At 45.6% G+C, this 16,642-nt stretch overlaps 1 protein-coding gene across 1 annotated transcript; it reads right to left on the minus strand.

Moving 5' to 3' along the window:
- Positions 1 to 8,419: 8,419 nt before the first annotated feature.
- On the minus strand, positions 8,420 to 15,976 carry LOC116502486 (major histocompatibility complex class I-related gene protein-like). Its single transcript, XM_032208366.1, has 6 exons — positions 15,889 to 15,976; positions 13,572 to 13,705; positions 11,710 to 11,968; positions 11,160 to 11,468; positions 9,457 to 9,531; positions 8,420 to 8,475 (listed from the first exon to the last, which is right to left on the minus strand). The coding sequence occupies exons 1-6, from the start codon at positions 15,974 to 15,976 to the stop codon at positions 8,420 to 8,422; spliced, it is 921 nt and encodes a 306-aa protein (XP_032064257.1).
- Between the last annotated feature and the right edge of the window lie 666 nt (positions 15,977 to 16,642).

Genomic DNA, 16,642 nt, shown 5'->3' on the forward strand with positions numbered 1-16,642 from the left:
CAATTTAGTATCATTTGCAAATTTGTTATGTTCCCCTTTTATTCCCTCATCTAAGTTGTTTATGAATACATTGAAGAGATCTGGGCTTAAGATGGAATGTTGTGGTACCTCACTGCTTTCCTCCCTCCATGTAGATATAGACCCATTAAATACTACTCGTTGAGTATGGTTTGTCAGCCACTTACGAATCCATCTGATGGTGATACTATATATCCCACTTTTTTCTAGCTTACCGAGAAGTAGATTGTGGTCTACTTTTTGAATGCCTTGCTGAAGTCTAAGTATATTATGTCCACAGTATTTTGCTTGTCTACTTAGTCACTATGTTGAACAATGAAATAAGATTGGTTGGGTTAGGGACCTGTTCTGACCCCCTCCTCCGTCCAGTAACGAATGCTGAGACAAGCTTAACTGGAATTTCACAGCACTTTATTAGCAGGAAACATAAACCTCGGTGGCTGAAAGCCACGCACAACAAACAGATAAGAACCTTGGCAGCAACTCAGACTTCGACAGAGACAGATAACAGTTTCTCCAGTGTTACGAATGAAGTTGAATCCTGAAAAACCAGACTCCTCCCAGTCTCTCCTTAAATACAATCTTGAGAGGAGCCTAATTATCTTTTGTAACTGCGTAGCTGTTCTCTCCATCGATCTGCTCGGCATAGCCGGGTATCCAGTACCACCTCCCTTGTCTCCTCATCACTACTCCAAGGCATGATGTCAGGAGCACACTCCCTTCTGCTTTCACCGCTGCTCCATGCCTCAGGCACCTCCTGTGGCCAACCAGCCTCTCTGCGCCCTGCTCAGAGTCGGAACCCTGTCCAGGGTCCTCCACCTCTTCCAGAGCCAATTCATAAGGCCCCTCGCTGGCAGAGTCTGTTTGCAGCTCCAACGGCTCCTGCTGGGCCACAACAGGGACCCTTGACTTAAGGCTACTAAAGGAGGCGGCAAATGTGATCTTGGAACCACCGAACTTAAATCTTTCAGACTTCCTGGAGTGTGTGGGAACTTCCAGAGGACTGGAAAAGAGCCAATGTGGTTCCAATCTTCAAAGAGTGGGGAAAAAAGGTAGATCCAGGAAACAGCAGACCAATTACCTTGCCATCAATTTCTGGGAAAATGATAAGCCACAGATTTGTGAGAAATGAACGTGGCGATTACTAGAAGCCAGCAATGGAATTCAATGTCATGATTAACATGTCAAAGAGTCCACCCTACTGAGCGCAATTACCTCCTGTAACTGCGTAATTGTTCCTGATGCCTAGTAGCTCTTCGATGGCGTGCATCCAGGAACAACTCATTACTGGCCTCCGGCTCACTCTTCCTTGTCTCTTCCCCCCTGGTCCAAGGCTCAGGTGCTTCTGGTGGCCAACCAGTCTCTCTACGCCCTGCTTGGAGTCGGAACCCTGTCCAGGGTCCTCCACATCTTCCAGAGCCGACTCAGAGGGCCCCCCGCTGTCGGAATGTAGTGGCAGCTCCAACGGCTCCTGCTGGGCCACAACATCTATCTATCTATCTATCTATCTATCTATCTATCTATCTATCTATCTATCTATCTATCTATGTCTTGTCTGTCAGTCTGTCTATCATCTATTTATCTAGCTGTCTCCATCTGTCTGTCTTTATCTATCATCTATCTTTCTATTGTCTGTCTGTCAATGTAACTATCATCTATCTGTCTATATCTACCTATTTGTGTATCATCTATCTGTCCATCCAGCCATCCATTGTCTGTCTGTCTGTCTATCCATCTATCTCTAATATTTGTATTTATTTATGCAGTAAATAAATATAAATATGTTGTTTTGAAAGAAAAGACTGATCACACCAAATATCCGTTTGATCTGGATTTCTCTTCTGTTCATTTTCTTTCCATTTTGTTAACTGATTAAAAACAAACTATTAACACTTCTATTTCTGAAAGCATTCTTAATTTACAGCATTTTTGCACAACTGTCTAAAACCTTCCCCTTTCACCCATCATCTCCACAAGCCCTTTTCCCACAAACAGCATTTTGAACATGTGGGTCGAAAGGAGGAAGAAACTAAGCAGCCATTTATCCAAGACTTGGCACAGAAGCGCTAAGATTCATGGACAGATCTTCACACTCCTGAAATGAATCTAATGACCAAAGGAAGAAATTGTTTCCTGCAAAAGCCCACTCCCCTTTTGCTCCTCTTTTATTTCCTATGGGAGGGGACATTCACTGTCCATCTTTACTCCCTAGTTGACCCTGATTTCTTAGTTGTTCTTTTCTTCTGGCAGCTCTGCGCATGTGCACACTGGGAACAGGCCCCAGCTGTTCCTCTGCCTCACTGCTGTCTAGCTCTGAAGGCAGTTGAGAACTGCCAGATGGCCTTGGCCCCATCTCTGCCTCCGATGCAGAGCCCTTGTCTGAGCCTTCCCCAGCCTCCAGGACTGGCCCATCTTCCTCCCCAACCTCCTTACTGTCTGACTCTGCTTCCAGCTCTGCTGGCCATTGGTTGACCATAGCATAGAGCTGCAATAGCAGCAAGGACAATTTCAACAATTACTTCTGAATAATACCCAGGAATGTTCTTTTTCATTTTCTCATGGTCAGTACCTCTTGACAGCTAGCCATTTTTCCTTGGTCCATAATAAAGCGATAGAAGTACTAATGCATCTTTCTCAGGATGCCTGGTTATAATCCAGGCAGTTGTACCACTTGGGCCTTCCGACAGTCTTAGCATGAATCCTTCTCTACTTGAGGCAGGAACTGCTACTTCCAAAATTAACCAGCTATCCTCTCTCTTTGCCATCAGACTGGAGATGTAGGACAATTCTCTATCAGGAAGCAACAGCTTTGCAAGGTGACTTTCCTTTAGAGAGAGTTTGTTTTTTCTCTGCTGACACAGGAGATAATGAGATTCAATCAGAACCGATGCTCCAATCTGAAGTAACCTCAGAGGTGAGACTGATTGTTGTTGAAGTCTATGTAAGATGCAAAACTCTGGGCTTGGGAAATACGCAAGAGCCAAGACCATTGAAGGGTTGGGTGGGTAACATTCATCCCCAAAGTCTTTGTAAGAAGGGATTGTGGGCTGCTTGTGGCTTTTCTGGGGTTCAGCCCCTTCTGCTGGAGATCCTGTGATTGCCTGCTCTGCAGGGAAGAGCCAGCCCAGCTCAGCTTCTTGCACCCATCAGCTCCGAGGGAGAAGAATGAGATGGGGAAGGAGTCAGGAATAGAGCTGGGGGGAAATGGGGGATTTCTGTCCAAGGAGGACTGGAAGGGAGGGAGAGAAGGAATGGGAGGATGGAAAAACAAAGTGTAAGAGGGAGCATCTATGGAAATGATCCTGGTGACTTTCCTTTAGAAGGCGGTTTAGAAACAGATCCTGGAGAACATGAGCTGCAGAGGTAACCTTTGCGAGATAGTAAGTAAGAAAAAAGAAAGAAAGAAGGAAGGAAGAAAAAGAAAAAAGAAAGAGAAAGAAAGAAAAGGAAAGAAAGGAAGGAAAGAAAGAATGAAAGAGGGAGGGAGGGACAGACAGAGAATGGAAAGATAGATGGATGGATGGATGGATGGATGGATGGACAGATAGAAGATAGATAGACAAATAGATAGACAGACAGACAGAAGATAGATATGGATGATAGACAAGTTAGATGATAGAATGCGATAGATAGATAGGTGATAGAATGTGATAGATAGATAGATAGATAGATAGATAGATAGATAGATAGATAGATAGATAGATGATAGATAGATAGATAGATGATATATAAAAGATAGGTGATAGAATGTGATAGATAGATAGATAGATAGATAGATAGATAGATAGATAGATGATATATAAAAGATAGGTGATAGAATGTGATAGATAGATAGATAGATAGATAGATAGATAGATAGATGATATATAAAAGATAGGTGATAGAATGTGATAGATAGATGATAGATAATGATAGATATTAGGTAGAATACATGATAAATGATAGCTAGATAGCTATATAATATAGATAGCTGATACATGATAGAATGTGATAGATACATGATAGATACATAGATGATAGATAGATAGATAGATAGATAGATAGATAGATAGATAGATAGATAGATAGATAGATAGATAGATAGATGGATGAAGGAAGGAAGGAAGGAAATGAAACTTGGGGGAGTATCCCCTCCCACCTGTTTCAGGAGCTGTTTGTATCAAGCCTCTTTGGTTGCTCGCCTTCATTCCTGTCAGTGTGGAGGTGAGGATGACTGAGAGCTAATAAGGACTCCTGCCTTGAGCAGGGGGTTGAAGACCTCCAAGGTCCTTTCCACCCCTATGATTCTAATTGAAGGAGAGAGTAAAAAACACCACATTGCTGGTACAAACTGTGGTTTTGATGTTTTCATTTTCTCTCTTTGCAGGACGGGACATCCCATGAATGGTTGAGGCGCCAGTGGTTAGCATTGCGCAAGCGACAAGGGAAGGAACAGTGGCCCAAAAGGTCTTCGTCATGGGCTGGGGAGTTGGAGACCCTGGATAGCGAAGTGTCAAGATTGAATCAGCTATCATGGCCCAAAAAAGAGTTATAACTGGTCCTGGATGCATTCTGAAAGATACACAGAGCATGGCTACCTCTGATGAAGGAAGAGGGCTAGCAACGTCAATCAGCCTCCAGCCTGTTTCTTCTTCATATTTGTAGCCAAGTCTTGGAAAGGAAAGAGATCCAGGAAACCTTCCCCTTCCCCACCTTTTTCCCTCCTCTTGAAATGTTTACGTTGTCAGGATTTGGTGCTGATGCTGCTCTTGAGAGTGGACGGAAGAGAGAGGTCAAAAGGAGAGAGATGCGAGTGGGTAATGTAGCATGCCAGGTGCAATAGAAGGAACCGAGGAAGGTGGAGACACTCAGGTTGGCTCAGAACAGGAATTCCGATGCTAAGAGTGGAGAGACACTTGAACTCTGCTGGTGCTGCGCCTTAAAAGGTCTCCTCCATCCCTCTGGGGACCCAGCACTCTTTATGTAGGACTCTACATAATGACCAACACGATCATTTAACAACCTCAACTGGGAGAACTGGATTGTTGTCATTGAATTAAGGATTCTGTTACGATATTGAATTTAGTAGCTGGAACAGTAAAGTGTACAATAGGCCAGAACCTCTTCAGAGCTGAAGTTCAAGAAAGTCCAGTTGCGTCTTGAAAAACCACCTATGGGACAACCATGACCTCGATGATTGAGAATCTTCATAGACAATAGGCCAGAACACACGACTGTAGTTGATTAGTTAGAGAGTGCTGACTCATGCATGAGGCAATCAATGCTGTAATTGGTTATTGTGGATGTATTTGTTTGCTTGATTATCCATAGTATTCTCAGACGACTTCTCCAACCTCAAAGTTCAAAAGCTTCCCTATAGTTAAGTACTCTTCCTATACAAAGTGCCTCTCAAAATGAAAGAAACTTGGAATTCAGGAGTGTAATTCTCAGGGCTTGCCTTTAGGTCAGAATCAATCCACGTGTGTTTCTGATACACCAGTCAAGAGTGACATGAAATACCTTCCAGGCCTCTTGTTATTAGCCTCAAAGCTGAGAGATGGTCATTTTGAAAAGACAATCTGTGGGACTCCATTGCCCAATTTTCGTGGACCCTTAAGATCCTTAGTTACAACTCTAAGTCACACCCTTGGCACATCCCAGATGGGTTGCTGTAATGCGCTCTACATGAGGGTTCCTTTGAAGGGTATCCAGCAATTTCATCTAATGTAAAATGTAGTGACACAAGCACTTGTGTATGCATCTGGATCAGTATATTACACCTCTGCTTTTTGAGCCACGTACGTTATCAGTTTGCTTCCAGGTTGAATTCAAGGTATTAATAATGACATATAAAGCTTTCCATTGCAGGGTTGGATTATTTGAGGAACTACCATATTTCCCTGAAAATAAGTCTTATTTTCTTTTGACCCCTGAAATAAGAGCTTGGCCTTATTTTCAGGGAGATCTTATTATTTTTGAGGTGTAGGGGGTGGCGAGCGTGGTCACCTCATGGCTGCTGCTGTCTTGCAATATTTTCAGGGAGGGCTTATTTTTGGGGGGGAGGGCTTATTTTAGCACATGCGCTCAAAAGGCCAATTGGGCTTATTATCTGGGAAAGTCTTATTTTCAGGGAAACAGGGTATCTCTCCCCAGTATCCATCATTATCCATCCCATCAGGTTCACTGGGTTGGTGGGTCCCATCCACTAAGATGAGAGTTTTTCCTGCTGAAGAATCATCTTCTGGAACATCTATGTCACTTGAGGCCAGGCTGGTCCTAACCTTATCGGTCTTCTGGAAAGACCTGAAGACATGGATTTGCCATCTGGCCTGAGCATCTAGTAGTGTTATCTAGCCTAACAGATGTTGTACTGGTAGTGAGATTGTAACTTTGTGATTTTATTTAGGGTTTTAATAATTCTTATTGTTTTAATTATCTTTTTTTCTTAGTACAGTTTTAATTCTAAGCACTTAATTCTAAGTGGTGGTTCAGTAACTTAATGATGCTGGAAATGGTCTTTGTTTCAGTGGTTTGAGTCCTAGCACTGCGTAACAGGATGAGTTCCCATCACTTGCCTCAGCTTCTGCCCACCTAGCAGTTCGAAAGCATGTTCCATGCAAGTAGATAAATAGGTACCACTTCGGTTGGGAAATGAGCCAGCGTTTCGTGCAAATGATCTGAATCCTGCCAGCAGTGAACCTTCTTGGTTGCAGTGCCAATTTGTGAGGAGGTTTGAGTGGAAGGAGAGAGCCTCAGATGCTGCTGCAGGGAAGTCTGTCTTTCTGGTGCAAAGCTACCTCGCCCTCTTGTGGCACATCTTGGGAAGTGCGCGAGCATCAACCAAACAGAGCTAGCAAACAGGCAGCCAAGTACTATTCTGCACTAGCATTGCTGTCTCTTGGCTAATGTAACATCGTCATATGTGAAATAAATAAACAGTTGAAAACTCTGTAAACCACCCCAAGTCATTTATGATGGAGGTTGGATCTATTTAAACAGAATGAAGACATTTATAAAGAAATGTCATTTTGGATCTAGAAGTAGTTGATTTCTGTCTTGCCCTTCGAAAATTATTGAGTTGTACTACTGCCATTTTTACAGAGCCCTTAGTGCAGGGGTGTCAAACTCAATTTCATTGAGCGCCACATCAGGGCTGTGGTTGACCTCAGGGGGGCAGATGTGGCCAACTGGGGGAGCGTGACCAGCTTGACACCACCCAAACTGCTGGCATGTTTGCTCTTTGCATTGGGTAGACCAGGCTGAAGCAACGTGGGTAGACCTGGCCAAAGGGACACAGGCTGGGCTCTTACATTTTCCAGGATGGCCCTGTAGGCCACATCCAGCCCACGGACCTTCTGTTTGACACCCCTGCCTTATTGAGAAAGGGGATCTGCTAGATTACAGTGAGACCTTCATCTCCCTGGTTTGTGGCTGCTTCCCCAAGGAGATCCAGGTCACCTGCAGGAGGGATGGAGAGGTCTAAAAGACACACAGACTCACCCCAAAGGAAGATGGGCGTATACAGGGTGGGCTGCTGATGGTTCACACAGGATTGGGGGATCCTCTAGCTAGGATTCTGCCCAGTTTGGCAAACCCCCAAATGTTACTTCTGGCTGGCCGAGCCCATTCACCCCCGCCCCTCCCAACCCACCCTGCCTGTCCCAGGAGTCTCCCCGTGGCCTGTTCATCTTGCCAGGTAAATTCAGGGCCAACACAGAGGCTCAGGGAGGGAGGAAAATAGGCCTGCTAGAGGTTCTGGGAGTCCAGAAACCAGCCTGTTTCTGGCCTCTGGAGCCCAAAGGAAGCAGTTTTCGCCTTGCTGGGGGCACAAGGAAAGCCTCCGGTGCCTGGGGAGGGCAGAAAACTCCCACTGAACATGGTGCAGGAGGCCAATTAGGCCACTCCCAACATGGCCACACCCACCCATTGCTGCAATTTTGAAGCCCACCCCTGGGTATATATCTCCATGTTGACCCTGTTGCTCATTACTTCTTGGACCAGTGGAGAGTTCTAAGGCAGCATAATAGCAATAGCCTTTAGACTTAGATACTGCTTGACAGGGCTTTATAGCCCTCTCTAACGCTTTACAGAGTCAGCATATTGCCCCCAACAATCTGGGTCCTCCTTTTACCCACTCAGAATAATGGAAGGCTGTCAACCTTGAGCCGGACAGGATCCAACTGCTGAACTGCTGGCAACCAGCAGTCAGCAGAAGCAGCCTGCAGTACTGCATTCTAACCACTATGCCAAGATCAACCCTGCCCTCATTTCTAAATTTCAAACATTAGGAAACACGAGCTTTTAGCATGACTTTACAATGTTTTGATATGAACAATCTTTTTATTATAAAAAGGTCCAAAAATTTTAAAAAGTAAAAAAATAGTTATACTCATTTGCTTTGTATCAATAAATTACGAGTTCTTTATTCCATGTCTGTTTCATCCACTCCACGTGAAGTGACAGAAGGAGGCAGGTTTCCTGGAATGAAAAACACATTATATTTTGTTGTAAAAACTACCCTCAGGGACCACCAAATTCATAATTTTAAATCCCGTGGACCACTAACATGATCTGCCTAATGACTAGATAGGTGGGCATGGCTAGGTGGTCATGTGACTGGGTGAGTGTGATCAACTCAATGTCACCTCAATAAGGCCTCCCCGAAAATAAGGTCAGGTGCTTATTTTGGGGGGGGTCAAAAGAAAATAAGACCCTGTCTTATTTTCTGGGAAAAACGGTAATGTTTTACTTGTAAATAACTTTTTCTGTTTTAATCACAATGATATGCTCACGAAGAACCGCTTTAAACTCAATATAAATCATTCTAAATTTGACTTTAAAAAAATAAGATTTTTATAATAGAGTTGTCAACATCTGGAATGCTCTACCTGATTCAGTTGTCTCAGCTACAAATTTTCATAGTTTTAGTCCCAAATTGACTTCCGTGGACCTCACTTCATACTTAAGAGGTCCACAGTGCACTCTAAGTGCATAAGTGCACTTGTATAAGTGCACTAAGGTGCCTATCGTCCCTGTTGTTGTATTTTTATATTACTCCTGTTTTTGTTTCTGTCTGACAAATTGCAATATATAAAAATAATTAAAAAACAGCAACAACAGAAAGTACAGTTGCCTCTTGGACCAAAAGAACTTTTGTAAAAAGTTTAATATTGTAAATTAAGGACTGTATATAATTGGATCATATGTATATAGACAAAGAGAAACTGAAATAAGGGGGGGGGGGAGAGAAGTACATTTACAATGGATGTATACCGAGGTGGAAATGTTGTACAGAAGGAAATTGTAATTTTTTTTCTTTTTTTCTTTTTTTTAAAAAAACTTTTTAATAAAATATTTTATTACGAAAAGAACTTTTGGGTCTTTACGAGAAGTTGGTTTTTTGGGTGGGGGAGGGGAGCCTGGCACCCATCAGCACCAGGGTATTTCCAGTTCACTTACGTCTCAGGAGGAACAGCATCAGAGGCAGCAACAGGACAACAGGGATGATCCCCAGCAGAGCAAATCTCTCTCTGGCTAAAGGAGGAGAAACAGATTTCTGATTAGAACATAGAATTACCGAGTAGGAAGGGGCCTTGGAGGTCTTCTAGTCCAACCCCCTGCTCGAGCAGAAGACCCTATATGACTTCAGACAAATGACCATGCAGTGTTTTTTTTAAAGCCGACCATGAAGCACCCACAACTTCTGAAGGCAAGCTATTCCATTGGTGGACTGATCTTACTGTTAGGAAATTTCTCCTTATTTCTAAGTTGCTTCTCTCTTTGATTAGTTTCCTTCCATTCTTTCTTGTCTTTCCTTTTGGCGCTTTGAAAAATAGTTTGACACCCTCGTCTTTGTAAGAGCCTCTCAAATGTTGAAACGGTGCTAACATCTCACTCTTAGGATAGTGTAGGTGCTCCTTATTGGAGCTAAGGATTGGAGGCTGCTCTTGGGCCCTCCAGCACTGATGCTGAGTCCCCTACTAGGAGGCAGTGAGCAGAGGAAGGATCCAGTGGTGGGATTCAACCCACTTAACAACTGGTTTACCGAAAATATGAGTGTGTGCACGGCTTCCACGCGTGCGCATGCGCGTGACTGTTGCGAGGGTTAACCAAGCAGCCTTCCGGAGACTGCTCCGCTCCATTTATGCTCTCTGGGGCTGCTTCTCTTCACTGCTGCTGGGAAAGAGAGCATCTCTTGTGCAATTTAGCAACTGTGAACAGCCACTTTCCTCTAAGTCCCATCCAGAAAGCGTGCAGCACAGAGAAGCAGCATGTTGAATGCTGGTTCTCTAGAAGCAGCATGTTGAATGCTGGTTCTCTGTGCCACAGCACTTTCCAGATAGCACAGAGGTGGTATTCACTTACCTTCCTGTTCTGACCCCCCTCGTTCCACACCAAAGCACACTCAGAGCCAAAGATAAGTTACGGCATTTAATTAACAGACAGACAGGTCCTTGGCAGAAAACTGGCACAGAAAATCTTCGGCAGCAATCCAGCACAGATAAGCCGTGGCAGCAATCCAGCCTGCCAAGCTCACAATCATGTTCTCCAACATTAGTTCCTGCGTTGACTTCTGCAAAAGGGCCGTGTGCACAAGCAGTCCTTTTTATAGTCTGGAGAGGAGCCTAATGACCACCAGCTAAGTGCAATTACCTCCTGTACTTGTGCAACTGTTCCTGACGCCTATTAGCTCTTTGGTGCTGGGCATCCAGGAACAAGTCACTGCGGGCGTCTGGATCACTCTCCCTTGTCTCCTCCCCACTGGTCCAAGGCTCAGGCGCCTCCTGGTGGCCAATCAGCCTCTCTGCGCCCTGCTCGGAGTTGGAACCCTGTCCAGGGTCCTCCACATCCTCCAGAGCCGACTCATAGGGCCCCTCGCTGTCGGAGTCTGGTGGCAGCTCCAACAGTTCCTGCTGGGCCACAACACCTTCCCTACCGGTTCGCAAATGTGAGTGTGCATGCATGTGCTTTGCCTAAAAAGAAGGGCCTAAATGGGATGCCGTAGAGCCGGGATGGGTAGGCGGGGCCAAGCATCATCTAAGCAGAAGACTCTTATCGGGAGATATTTCTTACTGTGCACCTCAAGATTATGAGATGGTTTAACAGAGAACATTTTCCCCCTCATTCTTTCCAACATGGGTGCTTAATTCCCATCTACTTACCTGGATGCTGCAGTTTATCATCAGGCTCCTCCTTCAAGGCCAAGACCAGGGGCTCCTGCAAGCCTTCGTGGTCCAGGTGACACAGAAAATGGTCCCTCTCCTTGGGGTCAATCTCAATGCTGAGCAGGACATAATAGGTCCCGTCCGAGTTGGGAGCCACGTTCCTATGGAGGGTCTCATACTGGCAGACTTCCCCATCCCTCGTCCAGGTGGCCTGAATCTCCTTTGGGTAGAAGCCAAAGGCCTGGCAGATGAGGACCTCCAATCTCTCATTGACCACCTTGCGGGTCACCTTCCCCACCAGGGGCTCTGCAAAAACCAAGAAATTTCAGAGCAGGAATGTCCTCCTATGACTTGGCCTGTCTCACTCTCTCTGCTTCTCTCCTGAACGTCTAGTAGGCTTCAAAGTTTAGACATGCTAGAGCCCCCTGAGAAGCCAAGTGCAACACAAGGTTGGCTTTTCCCCAAAACAGGACCTTCCTCCCCACCTCCATCCTCCAGTGTGTCCAGCCTAGAGAGATCCCCCAGTTTTCTTCTTCAATGGACTCACCTGTCCTCTGAAGAGCTTCCTTCCCATCGGACAAGTATTTCTTCATCAACACAATGCAGTTGTCCTCTAGGAAGTGTTTATTCTCCTGGAACCAACCTGGATCATCCTCCCACTTCTCCTCAACCCTCTGGGCCTGGGGCTGAGCTGTCACCCATCTGAAGGTCTCCTTGTCGAAGCTGATGAAGTCCATCCCATCGTAGCCATAGTGGAAATAGCCTTCTTGGCTCCCATCTTCCCGGAGTTCACAGCCCAAAACTGCCTGCCAGGTGTGAAGCCCTGAAGTAGAAACTCAATGAGATTGGAGAGGGTGGGGATTCCTCCCCCTCCCCATGCACTCCTTTCTTGCCCCTCCTCACCAGGAGTTTCAATCTCTTTCTAGATGAAGAAGACATGGATTTTACAAAACTACATGGAGCTACAAAACAGTTTCACAAATAAATAGAAGCAAAAGTGCCCTTGAAAAGGGAGGGGGCTTTTCTCTCTCTCTATACTCCTCCTAAAGAAAAAAAGTAATCACATCACTATCTCTTTGCATCCTTGGAGACCAACAGAAAGAAAGAAATCCTGGCACTTGGCTATGAGTCCTGCAATGCATGTGTGGATGGTTTCATAGTTGCTTTGCCCTGTCTTTGTGGTGCATGTTTTTTGGGTGGGTGTGTCTGTCATTGTTCTGTTTCCATTCCACAATCTCTGGTGTCAGACTACTATTTTGAGACAATCCAGGGCAAAATACAATACACAGAAGTTTTGTTTTTCAAAGAGTGGTTTATCTACAAGATTTACCGTATTTTTCAGATTATAAGATGTACCGGAGTATAAGACGCACCAAGATTTTGAAGAGGTAAATTTAAAAAAAAAGGTTTTTGCACTCATTTTTTGTGAAAAATGGGGCATGCAGAGAGTTTGAGAGGTCTGCAAAGTGCTCCTAGGGGCTTGGGGGGGGGCAGGAACTGGCAAAAACAGCCCATTTTCCAGTCTTTTTTGTCCTCCCCAGCCCCCAGGAACACTTTGAAGGCCTCCCAAAGCCTCTATATGTCCATTTTTGTGAAGGGGGTAAGGTTTTGGGAGGCCAAAAATGCTGTATTTAGTGTATAAGATGCACCCAGATTTTTATCCTCTTTTTTGGAGGGGGGAAGGTTCATCTTATACTCTGAAAAATATGGTATATATGTATGTACGTATGTATGTACATACATACATACATACATACATACATACATACATACATACATACATACATACGGCAAATACCAGGCAATCATTCAATTTTCAACTATAACACAGAAACACACACAGAGAGCTACAGTGGAGATAGAACAGGAGGAGAGGAGATGCCCTCACATGACTTCCCTTATATAGACAGCTTCTTAAGGTGGCAGTGGCCCTGCTGACTCATTTTCATTTCATCATCTGGGAACTTGTGTCCTTCCTTGATAGTTGAAATGACAGGATGTGGAAGGCAAGAACTGAGAGTGAATTCACAGCTGAAGGGAAGAATCTGTCTGCTCACCTTCATTCTGGGAGTGGAAATTTTGGACACTCTCCAGGTCAGACCTGAACACCCACTCAGGGTACAGAGAGCTTTTCAGCTCCAACATCTCCATCCAGGGCACCAGAGGCACAATATAGCAGCAATAGCAATAGCAGTAGACTTATATACCGCTTCATAGGCCTTTCAGGCCTCTCTAAGCGGTTTACAGAGAGTCAGCATATTGCCCCCAACAATCTGGGTCCTAATTTTACCCACCTCGGAAGGATGGAAGGCTGAGTCAACCCTGAGCCGGTGAGATTTGAACCGCTGACCTGCTGATCTAGCAGTAGCCTGCAGTGCTGCATTTAACCACTGCGCCACCTTGGCTCACAAGCTTCCTGGTTTGGTTGTCATAGCGAGCGATGGGCTGGTCATCCAGGTGGACCATGAAGAGAAAGTGGGGCAGCCTCTGGCTGGGCTCTGACACTTGCAGATAGGAATAAGACAGGGAGTGTTTGGAAGAGCCTGGAAAGGGAAGCCATAAAGGGTCAGAATTAGGAGTTATTATGCACACCCCCTTTATGGACCTCTTAGGAATGGGGTGAGTTCCAGGGTAGACAGTTTGAGGTTGAAACTGTGGGGGTTTGAGGATGCAACAACGGAGTCAGGTAGAGCATTCCAGGCGTTGACCACTCTGTTGCTGAAGTCGTATTTTCTGCAATTGAGTTTGGAGCGGTTTACCTTGAGTTTGTATCAATTGTTTCCCCGTGTATTATTGAGGTTGAAGCTGAAGAAGTCATTGACAGGTAACCTGTTGAAGCAGACAATTTTATGTACTATGCTTAGGTCGGACTGCAGGTGGCGTAGTTCCAGGTTGTCCAAGCCCAAAATTGAGCCTGGCAGCATAAGGGATTCTATTGTGAGCAGAGGAGTGGAGGACTCTTCTTGTGAAATACCTCTGGACCCACTGAATGCTGTTAGCTTCCCACCAAAGTGGTCCCTATTTTTCTACTTGCATTTTCTTTGTACTTTTGAACTGCTAGGTTGGCTGAAGCTGGGACAAGTAATGGGAGCTCACTCTGTTACGCAGCACTAGGGATTCGAACCGCCAAACTGCCTACCTTTCTCATTGACAAGCTCTGTGTCTTAGCCACGGAGCCACCGCATCCCTCCATTTCCCACACATAGGGATAGTTAAAAGAATAGGATCCCCTCCCCCCCTCCCTGGGGTCTCTAAGGTCACATGGGCCAATCAGTCCAGTCACTGGCTCTGACAGGTATCCGATGACATGATCTTGGTTCACATGCCAGATTATAAGGCACCACATTCCTAGGTTCCCCCCACCCACTCTTGAATTGTAGCAGCAGTCAGAGCTTTTAACAGTCCTGTTTGTAAACCTGGAAGGTGGCAATTGCCCAGGATAGTTTCAATGACCCTAAAAAAGCTAAACGGATCACTTGGAAACGGACTTTCTGGATCAGCCAGCTGGAGCACTAGAAGCAGTTCTGATCTCAGCTGATTTTAATAGAACAGAATAACACACCTGGAAGGGACCTTGGTGGTCTTCTAGTCCAACCCTCTGCTCAGCCAGGAAACCCTATATCATTTCAGACAAACGGTTTCTGGAAAATGCAACTTTCGCTGGAGATGAACAAAGATCAAAGCAGGGAAACGAGAGGAAGTGAAAGTGTGGAGCGGGGCGGGGGTTACAGGTTAGCGCATTCGGTCCCCAACATCAGGAAAGCCCAGATTCTACACGCGCAATAATGAAAGCCAAAATTCTACACGTGCAACAATGAACGTTAAGGCGGAGGGAGCTCCGGGAAAGAAGGGGTACTGGATAGACGGCTGACAAAGGGGGGCGTTTAACTGAAAAGGTGGAACGGCAGAACAAGAGGACAAATCCTGGCACTCCGAGGTGTTTTTTATCCCACCCAGAAGCCCCCACCCCAACAGCAACTGCACAGCCCAGACAAATGTGGGTCAAAATCCAAAATGCCCAGAGCAAAGGGAGTGGTTTCCCAGCCCTTCCCAGTCCCAAGGCAAAGGCCTTGCTCCTCGCCACTCTTGCAGCAGATTCTCAGAGCCGTTAGGAAGATCCCCAGATCCACTTCCAGCTCTGGACAGAATTCAGAATCCAAAAGGATCAGCGTTTGCCTCTTATCTCCGAAGGGGTGGGGAAATATAAACTCGCGTGCATGATGCAGAACCAGCTAATACACCCAGATTGAGTGTATGGTGCGTTGTTTTTAAATTGTTTCTCTTTTCTATTTTTAACTCCTTATTTTAATCTTGTTTCTGTAAACCGCCCGGAGTCCTACGGGATTGGGCGGCATATAAATTTATTAAAAGTTAAAGTTAAAGTATTTTCTTTCCCTTGTGGGGCTCCGCATTGAATTACGTGGGAAACCTGCCCGAGGTTGATTGCAACGCAGCTTGTTAAAATCCCGAGATCCCCAAATCCTGACCACTGCATTGTGAGATGATAATAATAATATTGAATTCTGCAAAGCCCCGCCACGGGTTTTTTTTTGGTGGGGGGGGGAATCTGAAACAAAAGGAGGCTCTGGGGAAGGCAAATTTATAAATGGGGGGAAAAAATCCCGGAACGGACTCACTGAAGCAGCTCCTCCATAGGAAGACCTCCACCAACACCAGAAGCAAGAGGGGCGCAGAGCGCGGAGCCATCCTGCCAGGGAAACTCAACCTTCGCGCATCCGCTTCTTATTCTCGAAATCCAAAGGAAGACGAGGTTGCGAGCGAGCGAGATGGTGATTGGCTCTTTCAATCGTCATTGTTGGACGGGCGGGGGGGGGGGGGAGAGACAGAGTCCCCCCCCCATCTCCTGTGCTAGGAAATCCTCTCGTAGCCAGGTGGACATCAGGAACCCCCAATGATCTTCGCTTTGGATGAAAACCCTCAAAGTCTCTTCTTGGGGCGCCTTTCTATGGGAAAAGATGGGGGGGGGGGTTCCCAAGTACAGTCATTCATTCCCTATTTCTGGGAGGAATCATCCTCCTTTCGGGGGCTGATCCTGCATTTTCCTTCAGCAACACTTTAGAAATCGCCCTTAACAAGCAGAGTTGGAAAGAGCCCTAGAGGTCATCCAGTCTGCCCCCCCCCATCAGTTCTGTATTTGTTCTCCTATGTTGTGCCGTGTGCTTATGAAGTGGTTGTTTTGTTGCGTACAGATCTGCACGCGGCTAGCTGCATCGTGCTGCATATACATAATACTGCATAAGTCAATGACTTGTGACCAAAATTCTGGCCACAGTCCCAGTCAAAAAGTTGAGGCACAGAAATCCTGCCCAGAGTCTGTCTTTCAGAAAGTCATCAGCCTGGAGGAGACTCATGTAAAGTTTACAACTGGGAAAAATATGCAGGAAACTATGCCAGGCTCCCATTGGATTTCTCTGGCACAGGGACTGAGCTTATTCAACAAAGGGCTAAGGAGCGCAACT

This window comes from Thamnophis elegans, chromosome 2 (genome assembly GCF_009769535.1).
Source record: "Thamnophis elegans isolate rThaEle1 chromosome 2, rThaEle1.pri, whole genome shotgun sequence".
In the NCBI taxonomy this organism is placed as follows: Eukaryota; Metazoa; Chordata; class Lepidosauria; order Squamata; family Colubridae; genus Thamnophis; species Thamnophis elegans.

Bases quoted from the DNA above. Each gene is read 5' to 3' on its own strand.
- LOC116502486 (XM_032208366.1), bottom strand. From the start codon at position 15,976: ATGACGATTGAAAGAGCCAATCACCATCTCGCTCGCTCGCAACCTCGT. The intron at 9,532-11,159 runs GTAAGTAGATGG...CTCCTCCTTTAG, and splicing joins TGATAAACTGCAGCATCCAG to CCAGAGAGAGATTTGCTCTG. The intron at 8,476-9,456 runs GTAAGTGAACTG...TTTTCATTCCAG, and splicing joins GATGCTGTTCCTCCTGAGAC to GAAACCTGCCTCCTTCTGTC.